The 19,146-nt window shown below is 54.1% G+C and overlaps 1 protein-coding gene across 1 annotated transcript in view; it reads left to right on the top strand.

Moving 5' to 3' along the window:
* Positions 1-19,146, top strand: part of Lama5 (laminin subunit alpha 5) — a 48,588-nt gene that overhangs the window by 10,403 nt on the left and 19,039 nt on the right. The window contains exons 3-26 of the mRNA XM_032904935.1: positions 4,861-4,978; positions 5,758-5,876; positions 5,961-6,131; positions 6,230-6,327; positions 11,078-11,193; positions 11,307-11,425; positions 11,520-11,610; positions 11,763-11,897; positions 12,058-12,120; positions 14,746-14,886; positions 14,968-15,105; positions 15,201-15,335; positions 15,422-15,556; positions 15,652-15,789; positions 16,256-16,308; positions 16,541-16,646; positions 16,745-16,794; positions 16,879-16,984; positions 17,496-17,595; positions 17,758-17,914; positions 18,064-18,202; positions 18,384-18,526; positions 18,604-18,710; positions 18,783-18,936. Coding sequence (XP_032760826.1) covers positions 4,861-4,978; positions 5,758-5,876; positions 5,961-6,131; positions 6,230-6,327; positions 11,078-11,193; positions 11,307-11,425; positions 11,520-11,610; positions 11,763-11,897; positions 12,058-12,120; positions 14,746-14,886; positions 14,968-15,105; positions 15,201-15,335; positions 15,422-15,556; positions 15,652-15,789; positions 16,256-16,308; positions 16,541-16,646; positions 16,745-16,794; positions 16,879-16,984; positions 17,496-17,595; positions 17,758-17,914; positions 18,064-18,202; positions 18,384-18,526; positions 18,604-18,710; positions 18,783-18,936 — 2,832 coding nt within the window. The remainder of the gene's footprint in view (positions 1-4,860; positions 4,979-5,757; positions 5,877-5,960; positions 6,132-6,229; positions 6,328-11,077; positions 11,194-11,306; positions 11,426-11,519; positions 11,611-11,762; positions 11,898-12,057; positions 12,121-14,745; positions 14,887-14,967; positions 15,106-15,200; positions 15,336-15,421; positions 15,557-15,651; positions 15,790-16,255; positions 16,309-16,540; positions 16,647-16,744; positions 16,795-16,878; positions 16,985-17,495; positions 17,596-17,757; positions 17,915-18,063; positions 18,203-18,383; positions 18,527-18,603; positions 18,711-18,782; positions 18,937-19,146) is intronic.

Raw genomic sequence — 19,146 nt, 5'->3', positions numbered from 1 at the left:
CGGCTGCTGCCCTGGAGACGTGCCTGCCCCAAAATAGCAAGAATTTTAAAAATAACCAGCAGCTTTTGTTTGCTTTTTGTTTTAAAAGACATTTTTTTTCCCCTCTGCAAAGAGCTATGCAGAAGCAGAAAGGTCAGGTTGCCTTGGCAGCTGAGAGGAGCAGGCGTGGCGGGGGAGGGGCTGAAGCCAGGGGTCTGTGCCCCCCCCCTTCCCGGGTCATACTGCGGGCATTGCTGTAGTCCTGGGAGCAGGGACCAGGTTGGAGACAGACAGGAGGTGCGAGGGCACAGCCTTCCTGCCCTCCAGTGTCTGCAGCCAGCAAGCCCTTGAGGACAGTTTGTATTCAGGCTACCATGTGACAGAGGCTTAGCTTGACAGGTAGACAGAAGGTGTGTTGGGGGTAAGTGCGTCCTATCCCAACCCAGGGTTAGGAGTTTCCATTCGTCCTTACTCTGCCCATCAGCAGCTTGGATTTAGTGTTTGTAAAAGTGCTCTCAGCTGGGAAAAATGCAGGGCCGACTGACTGGGGAAGGCCAGAGCCTCCAGCAAGGGTGCAGCCTGGGGTCGGGCCCAGGGAAAGGCGGGGGTGGGCCCCAGGGACTCATGAGGGCCAGGCTGCCAGCTCCCAGGGGCAGCCAGTGTCCCTCTCTGTTGTGCCTAAGCTTCCCTCCTGCTGTCCCTGGCCTGTCTTCTTCACAAGGGTCTCTCTGTCATTTTATAATCCCAGACCTGCTGGACCTCCAATTTGGGGCCACAGGGCACAAGAGGCAGTGTGTGGCATGAGTCAGGGTGCAAAGTAAGTTGTCCCTGAAGAGGCCAAAATCCGTCCTCCAGCTGGGTGGGGTATCTCCCGCCCTGCCTCCCTCCCATAGGGAAGTGGACAATGACCTCAGAACTGGCAGCCCGTGAATAGGCCTGTGCCTGTACCCTGGGGGAAAGTGGCTGTGCTTGGTCCCACCCTTTTATCTCAGCAAGGACAGCTCAAACTGTGTCTGGGGTCCTGGTGCACTGCCTGCCTGGAGTTGGTCAGTCCGTGTGTGTGTGTGTGTGTGTGTGTGTGTGTGTGTGTGTGTGTGTGTGTGTGTGTGTGTGTATCTGTCTGTCTGTCTCTGACTCTCTGTTTCTGTTTCTGTCTCTGTCTATCTGCCCCCCATCCCCTCTCTCTCAGTAGTGCCCCCTGTCCTGGAACTAGCTCTGTAGAACAGGCTGGCAGTGAACTCGGATCCACCTGCCTCCCGAGAGCTGGGATTGAAGTCACGTACCGCCACGCAGCTATGAGAAGGCTTCTCAGATAAAGAATTGCCTCCCTCAGATTGGACGGTGGGGCATTTCTTGGTTAATGAGTTCTGTGGATGGGCCCAGACCGAGAGGAGGGGTGGTGCTGTCCCTAGGCAGGGGGCCTGGGTTATTTAGGAAGGGCAGCTGGGCAGACCAGGGGCTCCAACTCGGAAGCAGTGTTGTTTCTGCCTCCGCTCCCTTCAGTGTAAGATTAAGAAGTAAATCCCTTCCTCCCCGAGTTGCTTTTCTATTGGTTTTTTGCACAGTGACAGAGAGCAGACTAAGAGAGAAGCTGACAGTAGGGAGAGGGCATTGCTGGGGTGACCCGACCGTGTTGTTTTTCGTGTCTGTGTTTTGTGGGAAGAAGGAGGAGAATTTTGGAGTTTCGGGCTCATGCTTAATGAACTGCGGCGAGGCCTTTGAAGATAAGGATGCTGAGAAGCATGTGGGCAGTGGAGGCCTGGCCTGTGAGGTTTCAGAGGGAAGTTTGAGAGTCCCTTGCAGACTCTATTGGAGTCATGTGTGTGGTATTTTGAGTTAGGAATCTGGTTTTTAGCCTGGGGGGGTGGTGGTGTATGCCTTTAATCCCAGCACTCAGAGGCAGAGGCAGAGGCAGATGGATCTATGTGAGTTCCAGGACAGCCAGGGCTACACTGAGAAATTGTGTTCCAAAAAAAAAAACCAAAAACAAAAGAAGGAGCTGGAGAGATGGCTCAGTGGTTAAGAGCATGGACAGACTGTTCTTCCAGAGGTCCTGAATTCAATTCCCAGCAACCACATAGTGTGGCTCACAACCATCTATAGTGAGGTCTGGCGCCCTCTTCTGGCTTGCAGGCATACATGCAGGCAGAACTCTGCATTTATGATAAATACATTTAAAACAAAACAAAACAAAAAACAACAAAGGTTATGGTTTAATAGTGATGGTTTGTTTGTCAAGTTGATGCAAACCTAAACATGGCTGGACAGAGGGGATCTCGGTTGAATTACCTCCCTCAACCTGGCCTGTGGGAGTGTCTGTGTGATGTTTTCCTGATTCATGGTTGAAGGTGGGAGAGCCTAGCCCATCATGAGTAGTGCTACTCTTAGGCAGGTGAGCCTGAGTTATTTCAGAACGAAAGCTTAAGAAATCCAGGAAGGGGGTGGGGGTTGGGGATTTAGCTCAGTGGTAGAGCGCAAGGCCCTGGGTTCGGTGCCCAGCTCCGGGAAAAAAAAAAAAAAACATCTAGGAAGGGGGCTGGAGAGATTGCTCAGAGGTTAAGAGCTCTGTCTGCTCTTCCAGAGGTCCTGAGTTCAATTCCCAGCAACCACGTGGTGGCTCACAACCATCTGTAATGGGATCCCATGCCCTCTTCTGGTGTGTCTGAAGACAGCTACAGTGTACTCAGATACACTAAATAAATAAATAAAAATAAAACAAAAACAAAACAAAAAAGTAACCCAGAAGGGAAGCAGGCCACTAAAATAAGTAACGTCCTTCCGTGTCTCTGCTTCAGTTCCTGCCTCCCGTCAGTGCTTAATCACAGTGACAGAAAGCAAGCTAATACAGCCTGGAGTAAAGGTTCCCCTCTCCCATGGGGTCCTCCATTTGCTATTGGTGAGAAGCTGGGGCAGCAGATAGCAGGAGGATCTACCCCTGTGCAGGCCAGGTCCAGCCAGCTCGCACCACCGGCCTCCTTAGTTTCAATGCTTGGAACAGATCCCAGCCTCGACAATGGCTTCTCTCCTTTCTTGTTCATCTTGCTCTGGTCTCCAAGACCTGTTTGTGGGGGTGGAGGGTGGGGGTGGGGAGTATGTTCTTCTCAGCTTTCAGATTTGGGCATGGGCTGTGGAAACCACTCCTTCCCCTTCCTCAGCACAGGAGAGGGCAAGCCTGGAGTGGGTGCTGTTGGGATATACTCCTGAGGCATTTAGGAAGAAGGGTCTGAGGCTGGCCTGTCAGCACTGTGGGCTGAGCTGGGCCTGCAGATACATATCGGGTGGTATGGAACATCTAGGAGCTGGCCAAGAGCGAATGAGGAGTGTTGGGGTGTGTGTTTTTCTTGGGATGGAATCCAAGGCTTTATATATTCTTGAGAAATGCTCTAGCATCTAGATGTAGCCCAGTCCCGGGCAGCTAAATGGGCAAATTGCCCATGCAATGCCTTTTTCCCAAGGACTTCACTTCTGACAGGCCAGTACTCAGCACAGATGAATAAGAAAGTTCCTGCTTCGTCTTACCCTTGGGCTGAGGTAGTTTGCGCGTACCCGACACTGCAAGTGACCCTTCGCAGAGTTAAGATTGGAGGGGACAGTGAAGTTGGGCTCCCTCAGGTGAGGAGGGACCACAGCTGGTAGAGTTAGGCAGTGAGGTAGGTTGGGGACGGTGGTGGGCAGGAGCCTGTGAAGAGAGGACGACGGCTCTTGGGACGTTCAGGGCAGAGGTGGTTTGTTGGTCCATAGAATGCTCTGCTGAGGAAGTGTCCTGTGACAGCTTGTCTTGTGCTGTGAAGGAGCCCTATCCAGGCCCTGAGGGTTAGAGTTAAACAATTCAAACACTTCGCAGATCCAAAGTTTAAAGTGTCCTCTGGACTAAGGCAGACTCCTTGAGTCTGTAAGAGCTAGAAGTTACGGCCAATATAAAGTAACAGTATCATTCCTCTTTAAAATGTATTTACCTATCATCTATTAATATTTTTTTTTAAGATTTATTTTACTTACATGGGTACACTGTAGCTGTCTTCACACACATCAGAGAAGAGGGCATCAGATTCCATTACAGATGGTTGTGAGCCACCATGTGGTTGCTGGGAGTTGAACTCAGGACCTCTGGAAGAGCAGTCAGTGCTCTTAACCACTGAGCCATCTCTCCCAGCTTCTAGACTTTTTTTCTTTTTTTTTTTTTTTTTTTTTTGGTTCTTTTTTTTTTTTTTTGGAGCTGGGGATCGAACCCAGGGCCTTGCGCTTCCTAGGCAAGCGCTCTACCACTGAGCTAAATCCCCAACCCCTTGCTTCTAGACTTTTCTAACCTCGTTTCTCAGTCTTCCACATTTCCTTCCACACCAGTTCCAGAGTTTGGGGACCATGTGATTAGTTTAGCTTCAGTGACTGTAGTGGCCTGACGACTTTGGTATCAGCTTTTTTTTCCCCCTTTTTTTCTGAGGCAGGGTTTCTCTGTGTAAAAGTCCTGGCTGACCTGGAACTTACTATGTAGACCAGACTGGCCTCAAACTCATATCTTCTAGCTTCTGCCTCTCGAGCACTGAGATTAAAGGTGTGCCCTCGGGTCGTGGTGACAGGAGCATGTTGGGAAAGCCTGTCCGACTCACAGCGGACAGGAACGAGGACTTCAAGGCTCCTAGTGACCCACTTCCTCCAGCTAGGCCTCACCTCCTAAGGTTCCACGTGTCCCAAAATGGTACCATCATGTGGGACCAAGCTTTCAAACCATGAGACTGCTGGGGAAGGCATTTCAGAGTCAGACCTGAGCTCATCACAGACAAGCATCCCCTGCGGCACCTCCTACCTGAGAGGGCGGGGAGGTACTTGGAGAGGCCCAGCGTCTGACTGGCGTCTGACATCACACTCTCTGTACCCCTGCAGGTGTTCCACGTGGCCTATGTGCTCATCAAGTTTGCTAACTCACCTCGGCCTGACCTCTGGGTACTGGAACGGTCCACAGACTTCGGCCACACTTACCAGCCATGGCAGTTCTTTGCCTGTGAGTGTCCTGAGCTATAGGACCAGGGTCCTCGAGATGGGGCTGTAGTTGCTTCAAGGCCCCTGATGCCAAGCCTGGACCCCATGATGGCCTCTTTAGGGCTTATGGCTGATGGCGCCACCTAGGGGTAGATGGGAGGTTATCGACTCCCACACTCAACATTGGATGCAACCGGTGTCACACTGGTGGTACCAGGATCTTTGGGTCATTTATGGCTCCTCTAGATAGGTTTCAGCTCAGGCGGCTCCCGTGGTAACAGAGCAGCCCTGGCAGCTGTGGGCCTACCTCCTGCCAACCTCACCGCCTGCAGCAGGAGACAGCTGGAGTCCTTGGCAGGCCTGGCCGCATGCCACCTGACCAGCTATGTTGGCGGAGTGGGGGTACTCTGATTAGATAGGCCTGATGACACATCCCCCAAAACTCCCTAGCAGAGAGTGGGAATGGGGTGGCCGGCTGCAGACCATGCCTGGGGAAAGGTTAAGGAACGCCCAATCTCTGGCATGTCCCGGGAAAATTTAGGCCTGAGCAATGCCTGAGTGAAATCCCTGAATGCCTGAGTGAAGTCCCTGCAGTCCAGTCTGGCTTGGCTGCCTGAGGCAAGGGCCCTCTGCCTTAAGCCAGGGTTTGCTGTCTGTTCAATAGCTCCTGCTGGTCAGTAGAACACAGGGCAGCAATCTATGTTTCAGAGCGTGTAGGCAGCACGGGATGCTAGGCTGGGGCCCGGGATGGGTGTCTATTTCTGGTACCTGTCTTCTTACCATTTTGCCCGTTTCCTGCAGCCTCCAAGAGGGATTGTTTGGAGCGGTTTGGACCTCGGACTCTAGAGCGCATCACGCAGGACGACGATGTCATCTGCACCACAGAGTACTCCCGAATAGTGCCTCTGGAGAACGGCGAGGTGGGGTGCACAGCCCTGCTGGTCCTGGGGTTAGTGGGCCCCTGTTGTTTCCAAACCCAGTCTGATGGTCCATGTCCTCTGCAGATCGTGGTATCCCTGGTGAACGGACGCCCTGGGGCCAGGAACTTCTCCTATTCACCAGTACTTCGAGACTTCACCAAGGCCACCAACATCCGCTTGCGGTTTCTGCGAACCAACACGCTCCTGGGCCACCTTATGGGCAAGGCGCTGCGGGACCCCACCGTCACCCGCAGGGTGAGTGCGTGGGTGTGGCTGGAAACTTGCTCTGGGGAGTGGGCGGGTGCAGGTGGCATGGTCAGGCGACACCTCATGCTCTCATGCCTCCACTGTAGTATTATTACAGCATCAAAGACATCAGCATCGGCGGCCGCTGCGTCTGTCATGGCCACGCAGATGTCTGTGACGCTAAGGACCCCTCGGATCCTTTCAGGTGAGACCTGTGGCTCTCTGTCTGTCTGTCTGTCTGTCTGTCCTCATCTACCTACTTACCCGTCACAGCTCTGGCTTTCCCACGGGGCCTGCACTGGCTGCTACTCTAAGTCTCTGTTTCCATATCTGAAGGGGTAGAGCTATGTGAGCCTCTCAGGTTGTCCTGGTCTTGGGTGGCAACTTACCTGATGCCACAGACCCAGGGCCTTTGGGATGGACCTCAGTGATAGACAGGATTCCTTAGCTCACACCTGTACCCCTAAATGGCTATGTAGCATTTGTCCAGGCAGCCCACCCCAGCTCCCCTAACCTTCCCCAGGGCACAAAGGCTAGATGTTGCCTTCATCCTTGATGTTTACCCCACTCAGAGCAAGGGCCAGGGTCAAGGACAGGAGCAGCAAGTGTTCCCCATTTAATGTACCCAGTGCCCATGCAGCCAAGGCCAGCCAAGAGCTCTGACCTCTTGTGAGAAAGTAGCACTTTAACATGGTCCTGGGCCTGACATCCAAGCTCTACCCAGAGCCAGCTGATTAGGCAGGAAGTACCCAGTATCTACCTGCCGCCCACTACCGATACCATCGCACAATTTGTATCTGAGTCCAGAGCTCCTGGAGGCTGGCACCATAGCCCTTATTCTGCCTGGAAACTGTTCTCAGGGCACAGCCCTTCCTTTCCTCTTCCTCCCTCCCCCCCTCTGCAGCAGCCAAATATTGAGCTACTAACAGACAAGGCCCTGCGGGCATGAGCACAGCTGCTCTGAGGAGGTAGCCAGGATCCATCACTCTCCACCTCCACGAGCCACGAGTCAGAACAAAGCAGGGACGGGAGTGGATAGAGCCGCAGGGTGAAGCTGGCAATGGGTAGCCCATATGAGACACTCATGTCCTACCCAGAACATTGGCCAGGCAGCCCCCTCCTCCATCCCCTCAGCCTGCCCCAGAACACTCCCACAAGGTGTAAGCAGCTTACCTGCCACTTCCATCGCCTCAAAGCTTTTGGTCCTAAGTCTCGAGTTGAGCTTAGTATCCAGCCTCTACTGGGGCCTTACAGCCTTAGCATAGGCTCCAGAGACTCTGGGGTGAGCTTGCATGTATGAGACACACACACACACACACACACACACACACACACACACACACACGAAGCTGTCTCTTGCAGAGCAACTTAAACAGGTATGGCATGGTGTCCCCGGCTGAAGGACTCAGGCAGGCAGGCTGCAGTCCTAGCCTTCTGGGAACACTTGTGGGAATGAGTCTTTGGCAGTGCAGCTCTGGGCACTGCTAATTGCCCTGGGAAATTGAATGCCAAGTGGGAGTACAACTCCCTCTGGCCAGGAATGGATGGAGCCTATTAGTAAACCAAATTAGCCTTAGAGGAAGTGGGGCCCCAGCGTCTGGGTTCGCCTTTACCTGCTGGGAGAGGCTCACCACTGCGCCTGTCTCACATGCTCAGGCCTGACCTGAGCCCAGCCCTCCTTTCAGGGCTTAAGGAATGGCATATGCTGGCATTTTCCCCAGAGCCACAGACTTCAACAAAATATCACCTCAGAGCTCCAGCCTGTGCTCTCAAGTGCCGATGCGTTCTTCCATTCATCACATGCTGCCTCTCTAGAGACGAGGTTGTCTGTTCCCGCATCTGGCTCCTTGCTGACTTTCCCTCATCCTGTCTATCCAGTGTGGTCCCTACCCCCACTTGTTCGTACTGTGGCTCCTGCCTCTGATGAAGGAACTAAGTCTTGTGCGTGCTAAGCCAGCACTGTACCAGTGAGCCCCGGCCCAGCGTTCTTGCTTTTTGTTTTGCACAGGCTTGTCTTGAACTAACTCTGTAGTCTGGGCAGACTTTGCGTCTCAGCCTCCAGAGCAGCTGTGATTACAGGGTGTCCCACGAGGCCTGGCAGCCGGTGATAGGTTTGCCTGGCTCCAGTCAACCCAGATGTGCAGAGAGACCCTGGCTCCTCCCCATGTGACCTGGTCCTCAGCCCCACCTGGGACACCTGTCTCTCTATCCAGTACCTCTGTCACCCTCTTGCTCCCGGTTCCTGTTCTCAGGCCCCTTGCTCTGCTGGGCCAATTTCCATTTTCCGTAGTGCACCATTTAGTGGTGACCGTCTGCCAGTCATTTTGGAGGCTGCTGATGGCTTTGATTCTTCTTTTGATGACTATGCCTTCAGACCTTTGGCAGAGTACTTTACCTGGGTCAGCATTAGGTCCTCATCGGGTCCAGGATCCCTTGAGCTGACCACCGGCATAGCTGCCATGTTTTTATGACCTCTGCCTATACGCCCTGTGGATCAAGTCAGAAGTGTGGAGGGCATGTCTCTGGTTCTGAGATCTCAGACTGCATGTGTCTTTGTTAACTGGGTGGCTACAGTCCTCCTTGTCCTCTGTGCTCCTACACAATGATCCCTGTCTGAGAACACCTCATGTTTTCCTTTTGTCTTCTCAGTGGCCTTTCCCTCACTCAGAGTGTCATCTCAGAGAATGTCATCTCAGAGAATATCACCTCAGACAATGTCCCCTCAGAGAGTGTCCCCTCAGAGAGTGTCCCCTCAGAATGTCACCTCAGACAATGTTCCCTCAGTGTCCCCTCAGAGAGTGTCACCTCAGAGAATGTCCCCTCAGAGAATGTACCCTCAGAGAGTATTCCCCTCAGAATGTCACCTCAGACAATGTCCCCTCAGAGAGTGTCCCCTCAGAATGTCACCTCAGAGAATGTCCCCTCAGAGAGTGTCCCCTCAGAGAGTGTCCCCTCAGAATGTCACTTCAGAGAGTGTACCCTCAGAGAGTGTCACCTCAGAGAATGTACCCTCAGAGAGTATTCCCTCAGAATGTCACTTCAGACAATGTCCCCTCAGAGAGTGTCCCCTCAGAGAGTGTCCCCATTACTTCTGTCTGTTCTGTTATTCACCTACTCCATTGAAAATCCTTCATTTCTTTTTCCTTTAAGAACAAATTTTTTTTTTCTTTTTTCTATTTTTCGGAGCTGGGGACCGAACCCAGGGCCTTGCGTTTGCTAGGCAAGTGCTCTACCACTGAGCTAAATCCCCAACCCAAGAACAAAATATTTTTAAGTTCTTGTATGTATGAATGTTTTGCCTACATGTATGGATGTGTGCCACGTGTGTGCCTTGTACTTGAGGAGGAGGGCCAGAAGATGGTGTCAGATCCATGTGGGTACTAGGACTCCAACCCTGGTCTTGGAAAAGTAGCCAGTGCTAATACCGAGCCACCTCTTCAGCCCTAGTCTTTGTTCCCAGAGTCTCGCCGTGCAGCACTGGTTGGCCCGAAGCTCACCCTGTAGATGAGGCTGGCCCGGAAGTCACTATACACACAAGATTAACCTTGAACTCACAGATCCACCTGCCTCTGCTGCCAACTGCTGAGATTAAAGGGGAGCCCCACCACACTGGGCTTGGCTTTTTTTTTTCTTTCTTTAATAATTTAATAATTTCATTTTTTTCAATTCTAGAAGTTCTAAGTAGTCATTTTTTTCACGTCTGCCCATTTTTAGATTCCTTTGTTTATAGTCATTCTGAAACCTTCTTTTACAGCATTGCCTCATGAAGTGGAGTTGGGCCCAAGTCTTCTGTGTGTGGCATCTGCAGACCCTTCCTTTGCAAGGCCTCTTTGAGGGTTCTGTAACTAGGGAGAGGCCCCCGGGCAGACTTGTAGGGATTTTTACCCGTCGGCCAGCCTTTATAACTTCCTTCTTCCCTTATTGGCTTAGGGGTGCCTCTTTTTTTTTTTTTTTTCTTTTTTTTTTTTTTTTCGAGCTGGGGACCAACCCAGGGCCTTGAGCTACCACTGAGCTAAATCCCTACCCCAGGGGTGCCTCTTAAACATGTAGATTTGCTCAAAATCTCCGTGGCTCTGCCAGGGGCTCCTGCCTATCTGTCCTGACTGGTCATTCATTCCTTCTCCTACACTGAGGCTGAGACTTTCCCAGAAGCCTTTGGGGTGGAACAGGAAGCAGAATTGACTTCCAAGGTCCTGGGACCCCCTGATGGGGGTGGGGTGGTGGATCAGCCTGACTAGAGCTCGATGGTTTGAGGCTCTGAGTTCCTGGCGCGCACAGATAGGCTTCTGGCCTCTTGCTCAGGAAATGCGCGTGCTGCCCCTTTGAGCGGGCTGGCTGTGACCCTGCCACACGCTGATAGAATGTGGGAGGTGTTGGTTTATACAACGCAGATGCTCCAGTCTTACGCTCATCTCCAGCCAGCTGTCCCCCTGCCCACTGGGACAGCGGCGGGCCTCCTCCAGCCTTTGGAAAAGAGGAAGTAGTTCTTGGCCACTAGCCCCTGGGGAGATGCACTAGATAGATGGGGGCGTCTGGCTGACAGGATATCACGAGCTGAGTAAGATCCAGGTCTCTGAGGAATGAATGTATTCCTCCTCCCTTAGAACTGGATCAGGGTTTGGGTGCAGGCGGTAATGAGAGGGCCAAGGTTCCACCTGCCTTAGCGCCTAGGCCCCACCCCAACATCGATACATACCCTGCGGGTGTCACTGAAATCCCCCATCCCTTTCTGCTGACTCAGGGAGTCTGTCTCCTTCCCTTTGTCCGATCTCGAAGGCTCAGGCCATGGGAGTTGGAAGTCTGGACCAGAGTTAACTGCATGACAGCTGGGGAACTGTGGGGAGGGGAGCCTGCGCCCACACAGCAGGACAGCAGTGGCCAAGCATGTACCACCCACCTCGTCTCTAACCCTCTGACGCCGGAGTGGGTCCTGACTGCTCTCTGTCCCTTCATAGGCTGCAGTGTGCCTGCCAGCACAACACGTGTGGAGGCTCTTGTGACCGATGCTGTCCAGGCTTCAACCAGCAGCCGTGGAAGCCCGCCACCACGGACAGCGCCAATGAGTGCCAGTGTGCGTATGCCACACTAATACTCGCTGCCCACAAACAGGGCTCACGGAATATGTCCCAGGGGTTCCAGGGCCATCCACGGGAGGCATGCTAACCGTTGGTCCTCTCTCCGCAGCCTGTAACTGCCACGGCCATGCCTACGACTGTTACTATGACCCCGAGGTGGACCGGCGCAACGCCAGCCAGAACCTGGACAACGTGTACCAGGGCGGAGGTGTCTGCCTGGATTGCCAGGTGGGCCAGGCAAAGGCTAACCCAGTGTAGATGGCCCGTATGATCAAACTAGGGACATGCCTGGACTACTGAGCTCTGTGTCTGTATCCCCCAGCACCACACCACGGGTATCAACTGCGAGCGCTGTGTTCCTGGCTTCTACCGCGCCCCTGACCAGCCACTGGACTCGCCTCATGTCTGTCAGCGTAAGTAGAGCTGCGTTTCTAAACCTCGGAGGCTGTGTGAGCCCTAGTGTCTGTCTGTCTCACCTGCCGTATCTCCCGGATCACCCCCATGAGGCCAGACCATAGCTCCCTGGTATTTTGTGACCCCTCTTCTCGCTGACTGTTCCTCTCAGCCTGTGACTGTGAGTCAGACTTCACCGATGGGACCTGCGAAGACCTGACGGGCCGCTGTTACTGCAGGCCGAACTTCACAGGAGAGCGGTGTTCCGCCTGCGCTGAGGGCTACGTGGACTTCCCGCACTGCTACCGTGAGGGCCAGCCAGGAGCTCGGGCTGGGGGGCGGGGAGGGGTTGGTTGGGAAGGACCAGGGTCGCTAGCTGAGGGGATCGAAGGGCCTAGGAAGGGTGGAAGACCCAGGGCCCAGGGCCCTGGAGACCTAGTTGACAAGTCTGCTATCTCCTCCCTTAGCTCTGCCTTCATTTCCCCACAATGACACGGGAGAACAGGTGCTTCCTGCCGGACAGATCGTGAGTAAGTACCCTGAGGTCGTCAGGACCCACAGGACAAAGCCAGTTTTTACCTTAATCACCTTTCATTTAGTTTTTAACTCTTAAAGTTACTTTTTTTAAAGCAGCTACATTCTTTTTTTAAAAAAAAATATTTTATATATTTGAGTGCATTATAGCTATCCTCAGACACACCAGAAGAGGGCATCAGATCCATTACAGATGGTTGTGAGCCACCATGTGGTTGCTGGGAATTGAACTCAGGACCTCTGGAAGAGCAGTCGGCGCTCTTAACTGCTGAGCCATCTATCGCTCCAGCCCCTAAAGTTAATTTTTATTTCATGTGTATGCATGCTCGTGTGTGTGTGTGTGTGTGTGTGTGTGTGTGTGTGTGTGTGTGTGTGTGTGTGTGTGTCTGCCTGGCGCCCATAGAGGCAGAAAGAGTGTTGGATCCGTCTGGTCCTGGAGTTACAGTTCTGAGCCACCCCATGGGTGCTGGGCCCTGAATCTCCTTCCTCTGTCAGAGTAGCCGGTGCTCCTGACTGCTGAGCCTATGTCCAACACAGTCACATGAGAAACTCTCCCAGGAGCTCTGCCCAGGGCTGTAGCTGTGGTGCAGTAAATGGCCTGGCTTTCGCAAAGCCTTGGGCTCCTCAGCAAACACAGAAGGCAAACAACACTCTCCCTGCACCCTGTGCGTGCGCCCATTCTCTACAAACGCTGCAGTGAACCACACACCCGTTTAGGGGTTGTGTCTTCTACCATGATTGTGTAAACATGGCCTCCCACTGCTTTGTTATATGGACAGATGGGGCATGGGAGTAACCAGCCCGCCCTCCTTCAGAAAGATGCTACAACAAACATCCCGTCCCAGCATGATCCAATGTCTCATGGTCTCGTCTCCACAGGGTGTTTCCCAGCCGTCAGCAGGCTCTGGCTTAGCAGACTTGCATATGTGGTGGCCTTTTGCCCGGTTGCCAAGTCAGCTCGCTAACATAAGACAGCGATATTGGTGCACCAGCTGTGTGCATAGCGCCGACCCACACAGTAGCCTCTGCTCTCCATTCAAGCGGAGACCTCCCTCCTAATGCAGAGACAGGGACCCCCTTCTCAGTGTTTCTGGGATGGGGTTACCCCTTTTCGTTTTGTTTAACTTTTTATTGTTTATTTGGGGTCGCACCTTTTAAATGATTTTTTTTAAAGATTTATTTCACATATCAGACACACCAGAAGAGGGCATTGGGTCTCATTACAGATGGTTGTGAGCCACCATGTGGTTGCTGGGAATTGAACTTAGCACCTCTGGAAGAGCAGTCGGTGCTCTTAACCACTGAGCCATCCCTCCAGCACTAGATGGATTTTTTTTCCCTTTTGTCCTGTTGGCAGGATCCTGTCCTTTTAGGGCAGGACAGAAGCAGATGCTGTTTTTCAGTAGCCTGGCCCTACGTGTTTGTGTATGATATCTTGGGCTGGTTTGTAATGCCTGCGGTCCTCACCTTCCAGTCCCCTTCCTCCTGACTTATCCAGCCACCTTCTTTGCCCGTCTTCTCTTTAGCCCTGGAAACTGACTGACTGTCTCTGTCTCTGTCTCTGTCTCTGTCTCTTTCTCTCTCTCTCTCAGTGGGGTTTCCTTGTAACTCTGCTGGCACCATAGGGAAGCATAGGGAAGGGGCAGTAACCTGACCCCTGACTGCCCCTTGTTGACGTCAGTCTGGGCCTCACCTGTCCTCTTGTCCTTCCTTCTTTTCCTGTTAACCTTTCCTTTCTGGACTTTTGCTAGCTGGAAGGTGTGTTTCTGTCAGGCGATGCCCTCACTGGTGGCTTTGAGTTTTAACCTTTTGTTTTGTTTCTGTTTTTGAGATGGGTTTCTTGCATAACCGTGCCTGCCCTGAGACTAGCTATGTAGACCAGGCTGGGCTCCTAGAGATCCAACCACCTGCCTCTGAGTTGCGTGCACCGCTGCCACGTGGCTTGCTGTCTGTATTCTGATTACTTGGCTACGGCTGCTCTCTCTCTCCACCAACCCAGGCTACTGTTCCTGTCGGGACCAGCGATCGAAAGATAATTGTTCATAGTACTCTTGGCTGCATGATTTGAGCACCTGCTGCACTTCTCTTCCTTCTTCCCAACTCCCAGAAGTGATGATCCATCCAGAAGTTTCTGTCTGGCTTGACATTTTAGTCTTGTTTTCCCTGCGTTTGTGCTTTTGTTAATTAGGAGCCTCTGTTAAAACTGTGACAAATTAACAGCTATGTTGTTGTTGTTGGTGGTGGTGGTGGTAGTGGTGTGTGTGTGCGTGTGTTTGTGTGTGTGTGTTTGTGTTAAGCCCAGGGTGTCACTGTATAGCTTTGGCTGGCACAGAACTAGTTGTGTAGACTAGGCTGGCTTTGAACTCACAGAGATCCACCTGCTTTTGTTCCTCAAGGTAGGGACTAAAGGCATGGGCCACCACACCCAGCCAGATAGGTGGTTTGAATCTGCAGCTCAGCACTGTTTTCCTACAGCTTCTGGAGTTTTACTCCTTTTTAGATGCTAATTTGTGCTACATAAATGTGTAAGAATGTTACTCTGTAGAAAAAAGGCTGTTCTTTCTGGCAGGAGGGTTGGGGTCTGCCTGTTTCTAAGCCTCTTGTCCTCACCTCCCTCCCAGACTGTGACTGCAACGCCGCTGGGACCCAGGGCAATGCCTGCCGGAAGGACCCACGGTTGGGACGCTGTGTCTGCAAACCCAACTTCCAGGGCGACCACTGCGAGCTCTGTGCTCCCGGATTCTACGGACCTAGCTGCCACCGTGAGTATAGACCCCCATCCTCTCGTGAGGTGCTCCTGCACCAAGTAAGCACCAACCGATCAGTTGCTTCTCTCCTCGCAGCATGCCAGTGTTCCAGTCCTGGGGTAGCCAATGGCCTCTGTGACCCAGAGTCAGGCCAGTGCACGTGCCGCACCGGCTTTGAGGGGGACAAGTGTGACCACTGTGCCCTTGGCTATTTCCACTTCCCTCTCTGTCAGCGTGAGTGGCATCCCTGCACGTGGGCATAGGTGGCTGGGGTGCCTGAGGGACAGCCCGCTCCTGTCAGGATCCCGGTAACACATTCTACTCTGCAGTATGTGGCTGCAGCCCAGCAGGGACCTTGCCTCAAGGCTGTGACGAGTCTGGCCATTGCCAATGCCGACCTGGCTTTGATGGTCCTCACTGTGACCGCTGCCTTCCAGGATACCATGGGTACCCTGACTGTCATGGTGAGCAGAGAACCAAAGCAAGAAGGGGTCAAGCCATCCCCACAGGAGCAGGGTCTGATCCCCACCCCCTCCCTGTATGCCCACAGCTTGTGCCTGTGACCCTCGGGGGTCCCTGGATCAACAGTGTGGAGCGGGTGGTTTGTGCCGCTGCCATCCTGGCTACACAGGCGCCACTTGTCAGGAATGTAGCCCCGGATTCTACGGCTTTCCCAGCTGCATCCGTAAGTTTCTTGGGAGAATGGAGGTGTGCAGTTCTTCCTTAGCCCTACCTTGTACCTACAAGCTGACTTCCCCACCTCCTACCCCCCCCCCCCAGCTTGCCACTGCTCTGCCGATGGCTCCATGCATACAACCTGTGACCCTACAACTGGCCAGTGTAGGTGCCGTCCCCGAGTGACAGGACTTCGTTGTGATATGTGTGTGCCGGGGGCCTATAACTTCCCCTACTGCGAAGGTGAGCTGGTGGTGGGCCTGCCTGTGTGGTCTGTCGTGTGTACTGTTCACAGTCAGAGGTCAGCTCAGGTGTGCACCCAGGGACTGTGTTCTGTAGCTGTGTTCTGTGTGCTGTGTGCTTTTTAAGGTTGTTCGTGTGCTGTGTTCATATGTGATGTTTGCATGTGCTGCATGTGTTCCCTGCTCTGTGAATCACTCATGTGATCGCTCTGTGTGCATGTGGTATGCATTCATTGTGTGGGCGAGTGCTCGTGTGTACTCATGCATGTTAGTCGCATGCTGCGTGGCCACCTGCAGAATCAGGGAGGAACACGTGTGCCCTTGCCTTGGTGGCGGGGATGGGGAGTCCATGTTTTCACACCTGTTCACAACCGCAGGAGGGTCTTGGGTTCCGTCTGGGGCTGGGGAGCCCTTGACCTTGAGCCCTGTCACCGAGGAGTGATCGAAACTTGGTTATCTCTTTGTAGCTGGCTCTTGTCATCCTGCTGGTCTGGCCCCAGCCAATCCTGCCCTTCCTGAGGTAAGCACAGGATTGCCCGTGGTGGAGGATTAGGTAGGGGACCCAACCTGCCAAGTCTGAAGCCCAGAGGAGCCCTGGTCTCCGGCCTGCTGCTCGCTTGCTGTGGCAACCTCAGGGCCCAGCTGCTCCTTCTGCTGGTCCTTTATCTCCATCCCGGGTGGCTGCCAAGCATGGGGTAAGGGCGGGTGAGGGGCTTCAGCCCCCTTTGTCCCATAGTCTTACTCTCTCCCAGGCACAGGCTCCCTGTACGTGCCGGGCTCATGTGGAGGGGCCAAGCTGTGACCGCTGTAAACCTGGGTATTGGGGACTGAGCTCCAGCAACCCTGAAGGCTGCACACGTGAGTCTGCCCTAGAGGGACGGTTAGGGGTTTAAGGGGTAGACCTGCCCCCCCCATCCTGTCCCCCAGGGCTCTCAATCCTGCTCCGTTCTCCTCAGGCTGCAGCTGTGACCCACGAGGCACACTGGGTGGAGTTACTGAGTGCCAGGTACGTCAGAGTGTCTGGGTATTGGGTTGGGGTCTGGGGTCAAGTGTATCACCTCACCAAGCCTCACTTCCCGTTCCTCCCCAGGGCAATGGGCAGTGTTTCTGCAAGGCTCATGTGTGTGGCAAGACCTGTGCAGCCTGCAAGGATGGCTTCTTTGGCCTGGATCATGCTGACTACTATGGCTGCCGTAGTAAGTGCTTATACACCGCCCCCACCATGATCTGTGTTGTGTTATGCACACTGGAAGTCTGGGGCCCAGGGAAGTACAAGTGGGTCAGGCAGGGAGGGGTCTCATTCTGACAACAGCAAGAGGAGCAGATGTATACACACACACACACACACACACACACACACACACACACACACACGCCAGCCAGCCAGCCAGCCTGTGCTGAGAGTATCTCTGTTCTGACACATGACCCTTTGCTCCCCATCCTGTGTTCATAGCAGACATCACTAATCCATCCCAGTTCCCATGTCCCTGCCCCCAAGCAGACCTTAAGAGTTGATGTTAGTTTATTTATTGAGGGTAGTAGATGCAAGAGGCTATGCATACATGACAGTTATCCAGGTGGACGTGCTGTCCCCTCTCTGGGCTTGGTAGGGACCTGCCTATGGGACCTAACCTGGAGGGTTATGAGAGGGACCCCTGAGAGTGGTAGGGACCAGGTAGCCTCTGATCCTGTTCTTTTCCAACACAGGCTGCAGGTGTGATGTTGGAGGTGCCCTGGGTCAGGGCTGTGAACCAAAGACAGGTGCCTGCAGGTGCCGCCCTAACACCCAGGGCCCTACCTGCAGCGAGTAAGTCCTTCCACTGAGTGGGCCTGGGCTGGGGAGGCAGTAGAATGGTATCCCCCGTGTCCTTGCCAGGAGCCCATTTGGTACCCAGATACCCCTGGGAAGTCCGGGTGGCCATGAAGGGCCAGTGTCTGTCCGTCCACTCAGACACCTGTGCCCTGGCAGGCCAGCGAAGGACCACTACTTGCCAGACCTGCATCACATGCGGCTGGAACTAGAAGAGGCGGCCACTCCCGAGGGCCATGCCGTCCGCTTTGGCTTCAACCCCCTGGAGTTTGAGAACTTCAGCTGGAGAGGCTACGCACATATGACGGCTATCCAGGTGGACTGTGGTGCCCCCCCCCGGGCGTGGTGCAGAGGTGGAAGCTGATGGGACTCTGGGGGTGCCGGCAGAACAAGCAGCACCGGGATCAGGGGACCCAGGTCAGTACAGGGTCAGAGGAGTGACACTGTTGTCTTACACCACCGCAGCCCCGGATCGTGGCCAGGCTGAACGTGACCTCCCCTGACCTCTTTCGGCTGGTCTTCCGATATGTCAACCGTGGATCGACCAGCGTGAATGGGCAGGTCTCTGTTCGGGAAGAGGGCAAGTTTTCCAGCTGTACCAACTGTGAGTGGGGTCTTCTTACCCCTTCCTTTTCTACCCCACACCTCCCAAGTCATGCGGGTGGTGGACCCGGCCTGTGTCACCTTCATCCTGGCCCCGTGGGAGGTGTATGTTATGTGAGTGAAGTGCAGACTCGGGGGTGGTCTGGGGACTGAGCCTGAGCATCTTACCCTCTCCACCCCAGGCACAGAGCAGAGCCAGCCAGTGGCCTTCCCACCCAGCACAGAGCCTGCCTTTGTCACCGTGCCCCAGAGGGGCTTTGGGGAGCCCTTTGTGCTGAACCCCGGCACTTGGGCCTTGCTGGTTGAGGCTGAAGGTGTACTCTTGGTGAGGCAAGGGCCACAGCAGGGGGAGGGTAGGCCATGGTCCCCAGAGCCTGTGTACTCACCCCCCACCTCTCTCAGGACTACGTGGTCCTCCTGCCCAGCACCTACTACGAGGCAGCTCTCCTACAGCATCGAGTAACCGAGGCCTGTACCTACCATCCCTCAGCCCTGCACCCCACAGAGAAGTAAGGTCTTGCAGGATGAGTTGGGGCTGGATCCTGCGTGGACCTGTGCTGACCTCTGCTTCTCTTCTCCAGCTGTCTCCTCTATGCTCACCTACCCCTGGATGGCTTCCCTTCCGCTGCTGGAACTGAGGCCCTGTGTCGCCATGACAACAGCCTGCCCCGGCCCTGCCCCACAGAGCAGCTCAGCCCCTTACACCCACCCCTGGCGACCTGTGCCGGCAGTGATGTGGGTACCTGAGGGCCTGTGTGGGAGCGGTTGCTGTGGACATTAGACTGGAGGAGGGGCCTGTCAGTGGTGGAGTGGGTGCAAGGCAGGGTGGTGAGATGGTGGCACTACCGTGCATGGCCCAGAGTGGCTGCTGCTGTCCCCAGTGGACAGTGGGTGTAAAGCAGGAGCTCACTTAGCTTCTGCTTCCTCCTTCACCTGGATTGGCCC

The sequence above is a fragment of the Rattus rattus genome, chromosome 5 (genome assembly GCF_011064425.1).
Source record: "Rattus rattus isolate New Zealand chromosome 5, Rrattus_CSIRO_v1, whole genome shotgun sequence".
Taxonomy (NCBI): domain Eukaryota; kingdom Metazoa; phylum Chordata; class Mammalia; order Rodentia; family Muridae; genus Rattus; species Rattus rattus.
The sequence above is the reverse complement of the archived record's forward strand: the minus strand, read 5'-3'. Positions and strand labels throughout refer to the sequence as shown.